The sequence below is a fragment of the Tupaia chinensis genome, unplaced genomic scaffold (assembly GCF_000334495.1).
Source record: "Tupaia chinensis unplaced genomic scaffold, TupChi_1.0 Scaffold000350_1, whole genome shotgun sequence".
Classification (NCBI taxonomy): domain Eukaryota; kingdom Metazoa; phylum Chordata; class Mammalia; order Scandentia; family Tupaiidae; genus Tupaia; species Tupaia belangeri.
Window position 1 is genome coordinate 10,025,451 of NW_006159844.1, and position 18,950 is coordinate 10,044,400.

The 18,950-nt window shown below is 35.9% G+C and overlaps 1 protein-coding gene across 1 annotated transcript in view; it reads right to left on the minus strand.

The window, feature by feature from the left end:
• Positions 1-18,950, minus strand: part of SCFD1 (sec1 family domain containing 1) — a 136,639-nt gene that overhangs the window by 73,843 nt on the left and 43,846 nt on the right. Inside the window, 5 exon segments of the mRNA XM_006152401.3 lie at positions 1,199-1,280; positions 1,867-1,940; positions 2,498-2,588; positions 2,873-3,012; positions 15,143-15,242. Coding sequence (XP_006152463.1) covers positions 1,199-1,280; positions 1,867-1,940; positions 2,498-2,588; positions 2,873-3,012; positions 15,143-15,242 — 487 coding nt within the window.

Consider the following 18,950-nt stretch of genomic DNA (forward strand, 5'->3'; position numbering starts at 1 on the left):
ATCACCAGCAGAATCATCCATAGACTGTACAATTACGTTTCTATTCCTATATATAAATGAAAATAACAAGTATCAATATCAGAATGTGTGATGAAAAAAAAAAAAAGCTGTCATCTTAACAGAAATGAAATTCCATGCTGCATAATGTCCATTATTTAGCTATATTGGCTCATCTCATGTGCTATGACTTTTTAAACCATTAAAAAAAAAATTAAGTAATTTCTCCATGAATCTAAGAAGTTATCAACAATCTTTGATGGGCAGCAGTACAATCAATTTTTTAGTATTTCAAATGTATCATATCAAATGTAAAGTAGGAGTTGGTCTTAGCATATGGTCAACTGGCCATTAGAATTCAGGTCCTTCCAGAGCACAAATGAAAGTAGAATAATGAAGGACTGATTAAATAATCTCGTATAAAATAATCATGAATAAGGCATGAGGAAAAGAATTGTGATAACAATGTATAGAAGCCCCAATATATTCGTTTCAAAGTCACAATTCAATAAGTAATAAGCTTTAATATTAATAGACTCATTGGAAGCTGAAGTCCAGACCCAAGTAACATAAAGTCATATTCTTAATAGATCATATTTATTTTTTATGTTTTTGCCATAGGGCATGTGTGCTTACTAGAGACACAGACAGACAGAGGAAAAAAATGAAAAATCACCTTTTAGGGGGGATGGCCACACCGAAATACATTCTCCTCTTGGAATTTTGGGCAAACACACAAACGTACCCCGTGTGCTTTTCAAGCCACAAGGCCTGGGACTTGAATCACAGTTAGCTATGTGAGAATCCAGCACCTTAACCACCACACCACCTACTGGCCCCAATTAATGGATATTTTAGATACCACTATAGTAAAAGGGATTTCTAAATCTATATTGCTGATGGTTAGATACATATTTACTATTAACAAAATAACTCGTAGAGATGGTATTGAGGCAGTGCAACCTAACAGAAATATCACAGATTTCAACTATTATTTACTAAATAAGTGACCTTGAGCAAATCACATTTCCTTCCAGATTCTTAAGCTATCTTATTTGCAAAAAAAAAAAAAAAAAAAAAAAGTGAACATACTACTACTGCCTCTATATTTTCATAATGTTAGCATGAGGGTTCAATGAGATAATGAAGGAAAAAAACACCTTATAAGCCGTTATCACAGGAGAGAAAAAGTTAAATTTACCTTTATGTGTTCTAAAACAGCAGTAGCAACATTTGTATGGAGATCAATAAGTCTTTTTTTTTCAAGAAGTTCTGGTAGAGAGCTATGAGTACCAAAAAATTAAATATTAACCACTAACTTTTCTAAGAAAATGATACAGACTTTACTAAAACCCATCCTCTGGGTGTTTCTTCTGAGGAAACATCTATTTATTTTAAAATAATCTGGGTCCCACATTATCATTGTTTCTATCACTTTGCCTTCTGATCCCATAGTTCAGAATAAAATCAGATTAACGGAAACATGCTTTCACCTGTATTTCTAAACATGTCCCCACCTCCTCTTTGTTGGTATTTGAAGGATCAAAAAACTGCTTAGCTTTTTAGTTATGAAAATAATAGCAGTGATAATGAAATTAATAACTCATTTACCTTATCACTAATACTACTTTCACAGTAAAATTATCCCAATATGCATTTGTAATAAGTGAAAGCAACAGATGATTTGCTATGTAAGAAGGAACTAAGATCAACTTAATCAAGTTAAAGAACACAATTTATTCTTTAAATGAAAGGGTATATTTGTTATTACCTAATATTTCCTATTACTAAAAACATGAATCATTTCTTAACGTCCAAAATAAATCTTATCAACAGAATGACTTCAAGAAAGAGGTATTGCTTACTTACCTAACAGCTGAAGTTAGCTTAGCAGTATTGTCAGAAAGCATACTGATGGCTCCTTCATCTTCTCCTTCTAGTCCCTGGAAGAAAATAAAAAGGTCCTACTAACTACAGAAAAATCTCAGGCCCAAGCATAAAAATCAACATTTCTTAGGACTGTTGATAAACAAAAACATTAGGTCACCTAGAATAACATTTTTCCTCTGAGGAGCAGGCATATTTGTTTTGTACAGTTTTGCAAAGTTCTAGTCACCATCAATTTTCTACATGGTTGGATGAGTAAATCAGTGAGCTGGTAATTCAGGTAACAAAATAGGCCCAAAAACTTGCCATAGGTCAAATGGTAATAAATATTAGAGCTGATATATGAAGTTACATCAAAGTAGGACAGAGTGAGCAGCATTAGAAAATATATCTCTTAAAGCTACTTTATATTAATTTTTTAAATTCATATTTTATAAAAGGAATTTTCTATTTTTAATATTTAGATTTCTTTTTAAAAAGATTAGTTATAAAGATTGAGACTATTTGTTATAAATAGCCCTGATTTCTTAGAAATGAAAAGTAAACCTCTTTATCCCTTCAGGTGTCTGCCTTTCCTCTTCCCTTAATTCTTAGAAAGCAAACAGAATCTTACCATAATGCTTTTAAGTCGTTTGACCTCATCTTCCTGTGCTCTGTAAGATTCTAGTTCTTGCTGGACTGATTCTGCAACTTCTGGGAATGGACTAAAACAAGATTGCACAAGACAAACTATGAGTGTGACATTAAAAGGTTGATTTTCTGTGAATTCTGAAATATAGACAATGAAAGTGTATTATTATTTTGAATATACTATCTATCATTATTTTTAATTTGATGAGAGAGAGACAGAGAGAGAAAGTAAGAAAGCAAACCATCAGGTCCAACACATGAACCATGGTTGGCCATGTGGGAATCAGTGCCTTAACCACCATGCCACCTGCTGGCCCCAGGAATGAATCCTTTACTTACTGATATTTTTCTTACTTACCTTCCTTTATGTTTCTGCCAAAATTTATCAACTGGAGTTAAATCGTAAGACTTCTTATTTTTTCTCTTTGGTCTAGCACCAGCTGGAGAATTTTCCACTACTGAAGACTCTTCCAGATTAACCCTGTTTAAGTGGAAATCCTAGGAAAAAGTAACATTGTTTTAACCAAGTTATCTGAATTTAAGAGCCATACCATTACCCACAACAAGGAAAATAAGCAACAGATTCTTGCTGCTGTTTTTAACATTTCCGAGGACAAAATATAGATTTAAGATTTAAAAGATTTTGTTCCAATCTTTACACACATAGTTTTTTTTCGATTTATTTAATTTTATTTAATTATTTTTTTTAAATTTGGTATAGGGCATGTGCCCTCACCAGAAAGAGTCACAGAGAGACAGAGAGAGGAAGCAAGAAAGTAAGCTGCCAGGTCCAGGACTCGAACCATAGTTGGTCACGTTGGAGTCCAGTGCCTTTAACTATCACACCACTTGCTGGTCCCCATACATACGTTTAATAATTATGTATTTTAATTAAAGGAATAAATATATATGATTAAAATTTCAATAAATACATAAAAAGAAAAGCCGTTAGAGTTCTTATGTATCCTTCTAGAAAAATATTTACACACATAGGCTTTTAATTTTCTTTCTTTTTTTCTTTTTAAAGAGAGGTTTTTGCTATAGGGCACATGCGCTCGCCAGAGAGATGGAGAGACAGAAAGCAAGAAATCACCCCCCGGGGGGATGGGCACACTGCAATCCCTTCTCCTTCATTCTCCTCTTAGGATTCTGCAATCCCTTCTCCTCCATTTTCCTGTCAGGATTCTAGACACGCACACACATGTGCCCGGTGTGAGTTTTAAGCCACAGATCCGGGACTTGAATGAGCCCAGTAATGTAACCATTACAGCATCTGCTGGTCCCTTAATTTTACTTTTAAAACGTAAGGTTACATTATACATACACCTTCTTTGTGTCATTTAATAATGTATTGTAGAGCTTTTTCTATATGTGAATATGTACAGCTACCTCACCTTTATCATAGATACATAGCAGGCCAATGTTTGGTTATGCCAATTTTCTGACCAGGCCTCTTGAATGCTTGGTTGTTTCAAGTAACAAATATAAAACTAATTTTTAAACTCTTGGAGAGTCTTAACATTCTGATGTGTTTGATTGATGAATTGTACTTTAAAACATTACAATAGAAGCCACAATATTAATAGCACTCTGTTTCACATAGACAGCACAGTAGTTGCTAAACTTTTCTGCTTAGGCCCAATTCTACTCATGTGAGACTTGATATTTTTGTCCTTTCTCAAAAAAACACAAAGAAAATCCTACAAACATAATGCCAAAAATAAAAGCAGCATCTTTTCTACTCTCCTTCAATTTCTTACATTAAAGTTGTGGGTTTTTTCATGTATTAGTACTATTTTATGGTTCAACTCTAGTCAAGAATAAAGAGTTAGAGATACAATATGGCCTGTCATCAAGCGAGGAAATGAACGATGATCAAGAATAAATTATACAGAGAAATTATCATGACTGTAATACAGTCATTTTAGTTCTAAGATATATGTATATATTTTTAATTAATGATTATTTTAGGTTTTGGCGAATTATATACTATTGAGTTGTCAGGAAAGTCATGGAAACAGACTGGACTGTGCCATGTTAAATGTTCTTAAACATTTTTACATAGGAAACAGAAAACTACATTAAGACTTTCCCAACAATTAATAGATACAATTTATTTCCTGTAGATAAAACAAGGTCATCCATCAATACTGACTCTACATCCTTAAAATACACCCTGAAGGGACCAGCAGGTGGCATAGTGGCTAAGGTGCTGGACACTCCCACATGGCTGACCACGGTTTGAGTCCTGGGCCTGGTGGCTTGCTTTCTCGGTTTCCCTCTCTCTTTCTATCTCTCTCTGTGTCTTTCTCTGCTCAAATTAAGAATAAATGAATGAATAAATAAAATTAAATAAAAAAGTAATTATTAAAAAAAATACACCCTGAAAATTTCCACAAAACAAATTATTACAATAGCTTATTTCTTGTTATTTCCCCCTGTGACATAAACACGCTTGTCAAATTGCATAGTGAAGTAAAGGGGTTTATATTCTGTCAAATAAATTACAGAATGAGGTAGCCTTCTCTTATTTATAAGTGAAGTCCGACAAAGAGAAAAATTCCACAAAGCATAGCTCTTTAATGTTCAAGGCACCATTCTAGCACTTCCTATTAAGTCATCTAGTCCTTACAATAATCATCAGAAGTATTAACATTCTCATTTCAAAGATTAAAAAAATTGAGTCATAGAGAAATATATTAATTGCACAATATAATACAGAAATCTGAGGTAGGGCTGATCTCCAGAGAACAGTGGCTAAGTGGTCTGTGCACTGGGAGCTGAATCCCACATGATGATTGCAGTTCTGAGTCCCAGTCCTGGGAGACATGATGGGTGTGTGTATGTGCCCCTAATCCTGACAGGATGAATGGAGGAAAAAGGACACTAGAGTGTCCATGTCCAACTGGGAGGTGCTTTCTCTCTCAAGAATGCACGTCTCTTCTCTGACCAAAAAAAAGGAAGAAAAATAGTAGAACCAAGATTAAAATCCAAATGGTCTGATTTTAGAGGAATTGCTTTCAAAGCATTATGCTAATACAGAAAGAACAGAGCTATTAGATCAGATCCTATCAGTTGAAATTTCCTGTAGTATAGAACATGGGCAACCTTGTAATATAAACAGATAAAGACTAGAGAGTTGCAATAAGTGGTTAGGATGACATGTTACATTTTAAATTGCTCATATCTTTTTCCATAAACCCTTCATATTATCACTGGGCAAGAATATCTGTTTCTCATCCCTATATCTAAACCTCATTGGCACAACAAATCCTACATATAAGAAGAAAGCACAACTGTGGAAAACCATTTCAGACAAAACGATATATTAATAGCTACTTCTGAAAAGAAGTCTAGCTTTTAAAATTACCTAACAAAAGACATTAAAGAGAAACACCTTTCGACAGTTAAGAATTATTAACTAGAATTTCTAGAGAAGTATTATTTCCATGGTGACGATATAGCTCATTCAAAATAATTTGTTGGCAATACTTATGTTCTAAAAATAGGAAAGCATCTTACAGAAGTACTAATAATAATGGACTACTTAAACAAAAACACAAAAAGATGAGGGAAAAATGTTGAGTTCTGAGAAACAACAACAGCAGCAAGAACATTTCCATTTTTTACATAATAGCAAGGCAAATACGGAAAAGGAATTTTCAATTTTGAATATTAGGAAATTAGAACATTCTTTTTTTTGGATTTTATAAATTTACATTTTTTAAAATTTCATTCTGTGCTGTACTTAATAGTGATAAAGCAAATGAATGTATATACATACATAAAAGATCACAGAACTCATTTTAACATGGCATAGTTCATTGTTTCCACTGACAGTCTCATTTTCCTGAATTAGAAGACTGGACAGTGGTACCCCAAATAACTGCATCTAAATAAATTCCATGAGGAAGTACTAAAACAGAGAAGTTTTCAGCAGACTTTTACGAGTTAAACCAGATCAGTAGAGCCACAGAGAGTGTATGTTGACAAAACTACCCTATGATAATGTAGGTGACACCGTACTTATGCAGAGGTAAAATTTATATTCTCATGTGCAGAGAACTGAAGTAAATAAATTTTATTTTAAGAAGAATTTAGTACTCCTTTAACTCTAGACACTACCCAAACATCATTAAACAGCTCGGTGATCCAACAACCATACCCTGGAATCATAAATGTGAGCCATATTTTGGCATCGCAAATGTGAATATGAACAACCAAAGTTTTTGTGTTGAGGTGATGCACTACAAATATAACTTGTACTATATCGAATTAATCAACAAGAAGAGTGAAAATCTACATAGATCTAGAGAATGCATATGAAGTGACTTCAAAATGTTCATAGAAAAACGGATATAAGAGTTTCGATGCAAAAAATTTGAAATCCATATATAGCTTTTTATAATACACATTTTTCGTGAACTTTTGATGACATAAACAATTTTTTAAAAAGAACTATTAATTTAATTTTATCTACTCATTCATTCATTTTAATTTGACCAGAGAGAGGCAGAGAGAGAGAGAGAAAGTGAGAAAGCAAGACGCCAGGTCTAGGACTTAAAAGTGGTTGATCATGTGGAAGTGTCCAGCACCTTAGCCACTATGCCACCTGCTGGTTCCCGACATAAACAATTCTTGATAATATGAGTGGATAAACTGAGGGATATGCAAAAGCTGAAATGAAAACATCCACCACCTCCATCCACATTTCTCAAGCTTTAGCTTCTATTCTGCCTTACAGCAAAGAAATGTGCCACCAGCCATTGCAGGGTGAGTGCCTACGTTGCTTTATCTCTGCATTTCAACACGGAAGAGTTCTAAGCTCCAGAAAAGAATGTGAACCTCCAGAGAAACACTCCTCAATGTAAGTTAAAAAGTTTGGGCATTAGGGCTGACATTAAAAACAAATGAAAAAAGTGAACATTTTTTGTGTATTTTCTCTACAGCAACAACTAGGGAGATATATTAAATTAATACCATTTTTAAAGAACGAATAAGATCATGGTTATCTTCTGGGTTTTAGACAAACTAAACACCTCCAGTAGAAACATTTTATCAGTAAATACAGTAAAATATGCGTTGGTTAAGAGTAAATGGGTGGGGTGAGAAAGTGGTATGGTAGTTAAGGTGCTGGAGTCCCACATGTCTGACCATGGTTCGAGTCCTAGACCTACAGCTTGCTTTCTTCTCCCTCTTCTCTCTCTCTCTCCTCCATCCCTCTCCTCCTCCCCCATGAGTGCACGTGCCCTATAGTAAATTTTAAAAATAAATAAAATTAAAGAATTATTTAAAAAAAAGATTAAATGGGCAAAAGTTTACATTTTATTTTTAACTTTTAGGTGAATGCCTGAAACTAGGTTAACATATTGCGGCTCAAGAGATTTTGTGTTAGTAACGACTAGAGGATCAACAGGGACATCAACTTTGGTCCCAAAGCATCAACCTATGAACTATCAATTGAGGCATTCTCTCACGTTGCAATCACATCATTGCTTAAAGATGCTTCTAAAATACTTCTTTGATAATCTTTTAAAAATATAAATTTGGAAATGGCTTCTTCTTATATTTTTTTTAAGAGAGATTTTTGCTGTAAGGTGCAAGTGCTTGCCAGAGAGATGGAAAGTGAGAAATTATGCCCCCCCCACCCTGAGGGGGATGGCTATGTCGCCATCCTTTCTCCTCTATTCTCCTGGGATTTTGGGCACCCATACACATGTGCCTGGTGTGAATTTTAAGCCACTGGATACAGAACTTGAACTGCAGTTGACTACGTGGGAGCCCAGCAACATGACCCTTACACCATTTGCTGGTCCCACCATTTCCTTTTATATCCTTTAATTGCCAGAGGGCATGTGCTCTTTCTAGAGAGAGAGGGAGAGAAATAAAACACCCTCCAAAGGGGCATGGTCATGCTGTAATCCTCTTTCCTCCATTTCTCCATCCCACTAGAATTTTAGAAATGTGCACACATGCTTGGTGTTTTTCAAGTTGCTGGGGCCAGGATTGGAACCGCAGTTAGCCATGTGGGATCTGACTCCTGAAGCACTGTGCTTTACCGCTGTGCTACAGGGCTAGCCTTTTTTTTAAAAAAAAAAAATTATTTCTTTTTAGTGGCAAAAAACTAAACCTCATTAAAAGTCCCTATGTATATTAGTCTAAATTCTGATTTAATGTTTCAAATAAGTCAATAGCAGGGGATAAACGAAAAAAAGACAACATAAGATTTGGGGGGGAAAAAGGCCAAGTAAAAGACAAGCTACTGAGATGAAATAATGTCCACCCTTTGACTGGGGTAAGCACTCTGCAGTTGAATAAGCAATCCACTGCTCCGTTAACCAAGATATGAAAAGGAATCATGGCTTTCTAATCATTAATTTTGCTCCCTATAGCTCAATGAAAAGAAAGGGGCACTGCAAGTTTCTGCACTGCAAGTTTCTCACAGAAACATATATTTTCCATTTTAGGTGACAAAAATCATCTTTCTGACCCACGGGGAAGCTATGGGAATTTTCAGTTATTTCCAAGGTCTATTATATAAATAATCAGTGGCCTAATTTCTCAGCCAAAGATATTTAATTTAAAAAGCAAATGGCAATTTAAGCTAACATTCTTATCTATTGATAAAACTTTTACTCCATCTTGTGGAGGAAAAGGGTATAATTATTATAAATTTTAAAATTCTTTTTCCCCTCATTGCTACTTTCCTCTCCAAGGGTGGAGCTTGGAGACATTCGTTACTTCTGAGGTCTGCAGCTCCTTCCTCCAATTCTCAGACTGCCAAGGAGAGAAGTGAGTGACAGACAGGACATCTTTTAGTCCCTCCATTACTTTTTTAAAAAATCTGCTATAGGGCACATGTGCTCATTGAAGAGATAGACTAGCACAGAGAGAAAGTGATAAAGTACCTCCAGGAAAGGCTGGCAATGCTGAATCCCTTCTCCTGCATTCTCTTCTTGGGGTTTTGGGCACACATGCACATGAGTCCGGTGTGTTTTTCGAATCACCAAGTCTGAGGCTCAAACCTCATAGTTAGCCAAGAAAGATCTAGCTGCCTTAGCGACCATGTCACAGGCTGGCCTTTAAATATGTTTTAACTTCAAACAGTAGGATACAAGAATCATTATAAAGGTCAGTATAAAAAAATTTCACAGTCCTTATTATTCTCATTTTATTCTGGAATAGCTTCATCAAGAACCAATAGGAACCTTACTAGGTTAGGAGATACTTTGCTCTAAGTTATGTTTCCTAGTTTTCTGTTCTGATAATAGGGACTCAGAACATATACCTTTGTATTGCTATTACTTGTACATGTGTATTATATCCTACACTTAAAGCATCTTGTGCTTTAGTTTTCTCCAATCTGGGGAGTGAAGTGGTGGCTCAGGGATTCTTTTCAAGCTCAAGAATTAGAAAGGATCTCTAGAACCTCAGTGCTCTGGACTCGTCCACACCTCACTAGCAAAAGTGAAGAGGTGACCCCTGATCTGTAAGACTCTTGCCCCTTCTTCCCACCCAAATAGTCAGGGCCACACCAACCAAATATGATCGGTGACTATCAAGACCATCTCATGGGATTGGCAGATGGTGTAATGATTATGTTGCTGGACTCCCATGTAGTCAACTGTGGTTCAAGCGCTGGATCTAGCAGCTTAAAACTCACACTGAACTCAAGGGCATGCATACCCCAAATTGCGAGAGGAGACTGGAGAAGGGATTGCAGCATGGCCATCTCCCGGGGGGATTTCTCACTTTCTGTCTGTTATCTCTGTCTCTCCAGCAAGCACATGAGCCCTATAGCAAAAAAAAAAGTCTCTCAAAAACAAACAAAAAAGGCTGTCTCGTTATGCCCATTAATCTCTGGACTGAGCTTTACCCCCATTCAGATTTTATCTACTGTCTTATCCAATTGCTGAAATCCTTCTGTCTAGTCATCCGTAAAACATTTTATTTTGAAAATCTCCTCTAAGCTTCCTATACATATAAATATATGTATATACATATGTGTGTGTGTGTGTGTGTGTGTGTGTGTATCCCCCACCCCCACAATGGCTCTCTACTGCAGTTTCTCAGATGGTAACGATGTTTTTCAACCTCTCACACAGCTTGTAACATTGGGATTAGGTGTCTTAATTGTTATTCCCAAACCTTTCACTTGTCCTCTTCCCCAAAACAACTCTAGCTTTCAAACTCATGTCACAGGCTTATAACAGTTCTCTATTGTGGGCAATTTTGTCTTTTCCTTTCTTCTAGAGTATATCTGGCACAAATGAGGGAGCACTACTTGCACTTTGAGAATCGAGGTCAGTGATGATCCTAAATACCCTACAATGCACAGGCAGTCTACCACAACAAAGAATGATCAGGTCCCTAACTCCAGTGAAGCCCAGTTGAGAAATCTTGGCCTGTTATTCAATGTGGATAACTCTTTCTCCTCTATCATTAACTTTTCTCTTTTGATTATTCCAATTGGGACACAAACATGCTGTGATTGATGTCATTTAAAAGCTTTTTTGTGCTGGCTCTGTGGCCTAGTGGCTAAGGGAGCAGGATCCCACACGGCTGACCCTGCAGTTTGAATCCCAGACCTAGTAGCTTGAGAAACACATTAAGCATGTGTGCAATCTGTCAAAATATTGACAGGATAAAGAAATGGAGAAGAGACTGTGGCATGACCATTCTCCATAGGGGGTGCTTTCTCCCTTACCCTTTCTGTCTAACTCAGCAAAAATGAATGAACAAATGAATGACTTTTCTGACCTCACATCTTTCCAGTAATCACTCTTCCTCACCTCTCCTTTACAGAAAAATTTTTTGAGGGTTGACTAGATTCACTAATATATTTCTCTCCCTAATCTCAACCCCCCAATTGCTGGTTTTTTTTTTTTGTAATTTCATTTTTAAAATTATTTAAAATTAAATTGCTACACATCGTTTGGCTTGTAAAGATAATTTACCTAACATGAAATACTTCTCAGACCAGTCCAGCTGAGAATACTATATATGTTACTATTAATAGGTAATAAACCATTTCTGTGTCCCACAAATGTCATGTCTATTTTTTCTCCTGGTTTCCTTCTCTGTACTCTTCCCTTCCTTCCATCCCCCAATTCAACACTGTCTTCAGCATAAGTAACTATTTTCACTGCTTTTATGTCCTCTAATATTTCAATCTCTACCATAGAGTGTGGGTAGTAGGTATATTTTAAGTGGATACATACAATATCTTTCTCTCATAGCCTGGTCTGTTTCACTGAACAATAAATCTTCCATATTCGACCACTTTCTACCAAATGCCAGGGTCTTATTTTTTATGGCTGAATAGTATTCCATAGAGTACATGTGCTACACTTTTTCAATCCATTCATCTGTTTAAGCACATTTGGTTTGGTTCCATTACTTAGCAATTGTGAATAATGCCATAATAAACATTGAGGTGCAAGCGCTTTTCTGACTAAGCATTCTCCTGCCCTTTGGGTAGATACCCAGAAGTGAGACTGCTGGACCAAACAGTTCTATTTGTAGATCTTTGAGGAACCACCATATTGTTTTCCATAGTGGTTGGACCAATTTACATTCCCATTAACAATGTAGGAGAGTTCCCCTTTCACCACAACCCCACCACCAAGTAACATTTTTGTATTTTTAAGGGGTTAGGTGGCATCTCATTGTGGTTTTAATCTGCATCTCCCTTATGATGAGGGATGTTGAGCATTTCCTCATGGTTTTTGGACGTTCGTATGTCTTCCTTAGAGAGATTTTTGTTTAGCTCATTTTCCCATCTTTTAATTGGGTTACTCATCTCCCCTCCCCCCAAAAGCTGCTTGAATTTCCTAAGTATTCTGATTATCAGTCTGTTATCTGAGACATAGTTACAAAAATATTCTCCCGTTCTGAGGGTTGTCGGTTCACACTTGTTACTGTGTCCTTTGCTGTGCAGAAACTTCATTTGACATAGTCCCACTTGTCTATTTTAGGGATTGTTGCTTATGCTTTGGGAGACTTAATTAAGAAGTTTTTGCCTATCCCAATGTTTCCAAGAGTTTTCCCAGTGTTTTCCACCAGTAGTTTTATAGTTTGAGGTCTTAAGTTCCGATCTTTCATCCATTTTGAGTTGATTTTTGTTAATGGTGAAAAATGTGGATTCACTTTCACCTTTTTGCAGGTGGATACCCAGTTTTTCCAGCACCATTTGCTAAAGACGTTTTCCTTTTCCCACTGGATTAATTTGTCAAAAAAATCAGTTGGTTGTAAGTTTTGGGGTTCTCCCTTCACAGTTTTGTTCTTTCACTACTATGCAAACTACTGTTTCTACCCCACTAACAACCTTGGTATTACCATATGTAATTGTGACTTCTCAGTCCTCAGTTGATCCCTGCTTCCTCCTTGAAGCACTGAATTCACTAGTTTTTAGAATAGCACAGATCTAGTTCTTATATCTCAGTGGCTGCTTCTTCCCACATTCCTGGTTCCTATTCATCAACCTGACTTCTAAATATGAAATGCCTCAAAGTTCAGTTCTTAGACCTCTTTTCTATCCATACTCATTGCATTGGTGATCTTGTCTTATTTCTTGGTTTTAAATACAATCTGTATATGGACTACTTTTAAATCATTCCTCTTAACTATATTTTACTCCTGAACTCTAAACTCACATATGTAACTACCTACTCAATATCTATACTTGGATATCTTAACAGGCATATCACATTTAATGTGTCCAAAACAAAATACCCAATCTTCCCCTAAAGCTGGTCTTTCACTGTCTCTTTGTTTGCAAACACTGAAACTTGAAAATCATCTTTGATTACTCTTTTAGGTCTTACATCTAGTTCATTAGCAAATTTTATAACCTACATTAACAGAAATCAGAGTACTTACCATTTATGTCCTGGTGTAAACTACCATCATCTCTTATTAAGACAATTTTAATGGCTTCCTAACTTATCTTGTTCTTCTGATGCCCTCCACAAATTTATTTCCAACATAACAGCTAGAATGGTAGTTTAAAAATGTATACCAACCAGATGTCACCCCTTTACTCAAACCTGCATGTAGTCATTTCCCTCAAATTAAAGGTCACTGTCCTTACAATGTCCTATAGTGCCCAGTACCATACTGCCTTCCCTGTCCTACTTAAACTTATCTCCTTCTGCTCACATTCCTGCCTCACTTCGCTATGACCATCTTGCCATCTTTCACACATATTATATATCCTTCTGCCTAGAATATTCTTTTCTTATATAGCTGTACAATTCACTCACTACCTTATCTCCTTTATATCTTTCCTTAAATGTCACTTTATCTGTGAGGTCTTTCCTGTTTTAAAATTTCAATTTCAATCCTGTCCACCATTACTTATGCTGTTCTTCTCCAGAGTACTTTCCACCTTCTGAAATGTTACATGTTTTATTTTATTTACTACCTGTCTCTACTACTAGAACATAAGCTCCAGAAAGACAGAAATACTTTTGTTTTTGTTATTGCTGAAACCACGGTCTAGAATGTCTTTGAAAAAGCAAGCACTCAAATACTGGTTAAACTGAACTCCTCCCATCAAGACTTTTAATCTGACATCCTAAAACCAGCTTCTGTATGCTATTATTCAGGTCTCTTTGATTCTTCTTGACCTCTCTACTGAATAGGAGTTGATGACTATTTCCTTGAAATGCATCCTTGGGTCATGGCATAGGGCTCTAGGATAAAAAAGTATGTAGAACTGCTAATTTCTATCACTGAAACTAAATCCGAGTTATTGAAATAAACACTTTAGAGCTAATGTCCAGGTTTTAAAGAAACTGTCAAACTGAATCACCTATCACATGTCTTTCATTTCCTTTTTCTATCACATTTCAGGTGATCTTTGCAATAACAACACTATTACATACTTTAATCCCTAAAGGCCTAGGTTAGGAGTTATTAAAATAAGAGTTGCAGGTTCACAGAGCCAATAATTTGGGTTCAAGATTTTTTTAACTTCTGTGTCTCAATTATTTTATCTATAAAGTGGAGAATATTCTGGCTCTATTACATAGGATCCTGTAGAGAAATTATTTGTGTACTTAATTTCCTTTCAGTGCCTTTGAAGACTGGGATAGCTTTTATTATATGTACATATCCTATGCTATATACAATATTTAAAATATGAATATATGTATGAATAAATACAAACTGTTGTCATAAGCATGGCAATTAAGTATGCAGAATTACTTCAGGAAACATGATATAAGATAAAAAATACTATTTATATTTATCATAAAATGAAGTTCAAATGACTCCCAGAAAGGAAGAGATTATAGCTTTTCTCCTCAAAGAGAACAAGTTTACTTATTCAGTATATGTGGGAAAAAAAAAAAGCTCATTTTCTTCATTCCTTTTTTCCTATCACTGCCAACAATACTAATTAATCATGTAATTTAAAGATCTAAATGTAGAACTTTAAACTTTAATGTTTCACTATTCTCCAGCATCTATCTATAGTGATATAAAATCCCATTGCTTTTTCTGTTCATAGTTTTCAGTTCTAACCTTCTCATCTTTATTTTTGCAGCTATAATGTCAATTACAAATTAAGGGGACCATAGCACACTACTACATTTCAGTAATAAATGCTATATTTAGCTCTTACCAGTACATCATGCACCAGTGCTTGATATGTCCAAGTATGATGAAGAGGAGTTGCCAAATCTATGTTTCTGTCAACAAGGACTAACAAAGGCCTTTGGAAGCTGTAATTATTATAAAAAAAATTATGTAACTCTTATATATACCTAAAATTTTCTAAAACTTTCCAGTATATGCCTTTTTGATATGAACACTAGTATTATAACATAGACACTCCATCAAACTTTGCTTTTAAAAACATTTTTCAATTATGGTCAGATATGGTCATGTCTTGGGAGAATTATTTTCTTTTGCTACAGGGTGCGTGCACTCACCAGAAAGAGAGAGAGAGAGAGACAGAGAGACAGAGAGACAGAGAGCAGGCAATCACCCTTCCCCCGGGGGGGGATGGCCACGCCGCAATCCCTTCTCCTCCATTCTCCTCTCGGGATCTTGGGCATGCACGCACACGTGCCCGGTGTGAGTTTAAGTCACTGGGTCCGGGACTTGTACCGTGGTCAACTATGTGGGAGTCCAGTGACATAGCCATTACGCTAACTGCTGGTCCCCAAATATGGTCATATTTTTGACCACTTAACTTGTGTGTAATGTCAGATTGTAAGTTTTGCTTAGGGAACATTCTTAAAGGAATCAATTTATACAAGAATTTTTATAGAATAATTTCTGCAGTTACAATAATGAGCTGCTTCTATTCAGATCTCCATTTTACATTTCTGTAAAAAAGCAAAAAGGAATAGTTGTTTTCAGCTTCAGGGAAAACAAAGAGATAGGAGTATTTAATTTGTACAGGTGTCTGACAGTTTCATAAATGACAAATTATAAATTTTCCTGTAAGTACAAATTAATAAGAGCAGACTCAAAGAGACTCAAAAAACTCCATCCCATTATAATACACAAAATGAAAAACATAAATAAAAACTTGCCACAATGATACCTATATAATTATTCACTTAACAGAAAAAGCACATGACACGCTGTGTACTGTTTCACTCTATTATTACAATTTAAATGTGGATCAGACTACATTTAAAGCAAATGGAGGCACAAAGTCATTTGGTTACCACATTTCTATAGAAGCTTTAGAGATCTGCTTTAGAGACACTATTTATCAGGAGGACATACAAAATTTTCCAAAGGCACTGTCATCTGATTTTATTACCTACACATATTTCCTCCTGCAAGAGACCTCTGACTATTTGAGTGACTCACTGCATCCTTCTGGATACAGAATAGTAGATCTTCTTAAGTACACTGACTCTGGAATGAAGGGAGAGTGACACCTTCACCACTTATCATGATTTGTTATTCCAGAGCTAGGTGAGGCTAGGAAAGATGACTAATGGTAGGGTTGTGTAACCTTAGCACTATTGACTTCTGGGACTAGATAACTCCTCATTATAGGAGGTTACCTGTGCAGTAAGAGGATGTGCATTAGCAGCAGCCTACAAAGGACTTCACTAGATTCAAGTAGCATCTACCCAGCTGTGACAATCAAACATGTCTCCACAGTACCATATTATCTGTGGGAAGCAAAAACTGCCCTGGTTGAGACTCACTAGTAGATGGTTAGATTCAAATACATCCTACAGTAGTTCAACAGGGTGCCAACTCCTTATTAAAATAATTGAGAAATACATCCAGCAAATTAATAAATAAGACTATTATGATGTGAACAAATTTTTAAAGATTATCCAAATAGAGTTGGCTCCATGGCTGGTGGTTAAAGGAGCCCAATCCCACAAGGCTGTGTAGATCAAATCCTGGCCACAGTGGCTTGAGAAACATGCTGGATCCATATATGTGTGCAAATCCTGACAAGATGGAGAAATAGAAGAAAAGGGATTGTGATATAACCATGTTTCATTAGGGGTTGCTTTTTCCCTACCCCTCCCTCTTTCTCTCTGGTGAGCTCAAATGCCTTCTGGAAAATTAAAAACAGAAAAATTACTATTCAAATAAAAGTTACTGGCTTTATATTGGTTTCCAAAATCTATATCAGAGCACTAAAAAGGGAACTATTAAGTAAGATAGGACATCTGCTGCAAGTGATTTTCAAGTGAAAACTGGAAGTTTCTGCTCTACTTAAAGTGTGAAAAACATTTAAAAAATATTAAAATCAGTAATGAAATCGCAGAACAATTTAAAATAATGTGGGAGCTAAGACAGTTAACCCAATAATTGAAACACAATCTTAGTATGAATTCAAAAGTATATGAATGGAATATAAGGTTGTAGGAGTTAATCAAAATTGACGTGGAATGAAGTGTATGAGTATTTATAAAGAATGTAGTCTTCCGGGAACCAGCAGTTAGCGTAATGGCTATGTCGCTGGACTCCCACGTAGTCGACCGCGGTTCGTGTCCCGGACCTGGTGGCTTAAAACTCATGCCGGGTGCGTGTGCGTGCGTGCCCAAGATCCCGAGAGGAGAATGGAGGAGAAGGGATTGCGGCGTGACCATCCCCCCGGGGGGTGATTTCTCGCTTTCTGTCTCTCTGTCTCTGTCTGTCTGGCGAGCACACGTGCCCTACAGTGAAAATCTCTCCAAAAAAAAAAAAAAAAAAAAAAAAGAATGTAGTCTTCCTAGAAGACAGTTATTTCTGTGAGTATTAATTTATTTTCATAGGCTATATTTATTAATTCACCTAAACTGGAAGAATTCATCTTCTAACATACAGTCACCTCTTTAAATATTTTCAGAGATTTGATAGGTTTCTTTACTATTGGGTTGTTGGAAAATCATGACACATTTTCGTGTAGAAAAACAAAGAAAAATACATCATGAGCTTTCTGATTACCCAATACTTTATTCTGATATTTTCTATTACTATCAATAATTAAAAGTTAAAGAATATAGAAGGTCCTTTTTTTAAATGTATTTCTATTTAATATAATTAGACAACCAACAATTTTAGAATTATCTACACATATTAGAAATATTGGGACCTGCAGATGACATGATGGTTACATCACTAGACTCCCATATAGCTGACCACGATTTGAGTCCTGGACTCATGCCAGGTGCACGTGCATGTGTGCCCAAAATCCCAAGAGGAGAATGGAGAAGGGATGGCGGCGTGGCCATCTCCCTGGGGGGGGGGGGAGGTGATTTCTCGCTTTCTGTCTCTCTAGCGAGCGCACACACCCTATAGTAATAATCTAAGAAAAAAAATGTTAAAAATGACAAAAATGTTGTCCAAAGGCTATCAGTATCTCAATGAAAAAAATGGAAATTAGATAATAAAGGTAGAAACAAATATAAGTATCACAAATTTTTCACTTTAATTATCAAGAGATTTAATAATAATTGAAGAGAAATGTCTTCTGAATTTCATAGACTTATCTCTTATGTTGGATAATATACTTTAACAGAAATTTATACCAAAAGAAGGTATAATAACGTCAAATGCTACTTAACAACAAGGACAGGAGAAAGACATTGCTGGACAATGTTGTCACTATGTGAACACGACAGCGTACCTACACAAACCTAGATGGTACCGCCTTCTACCACCTAATCTACACAAACAGCCTATACTCCTTACGGGACCACCACTGTATGTGCAGTCTGTCAGTGTCTGAAACATTGTTATGTCGTTCAGGACTGTAAAATGTCATATTCCAAAATACACATTCTATTTATACTTCATGGAAAATCTGAGTCAAAACCCTGATCCTGATTACCTCATTAAAAAGAAATAAATTTTAATAATAAGGATAAATACAAGAAAAAAAAATTTTTTTTTTTTTTTTTGGAGAGGTTTTCGCTATAGGGAGCGTGCGCTCGCCAGACAGACACAGACAGACAGAGAGA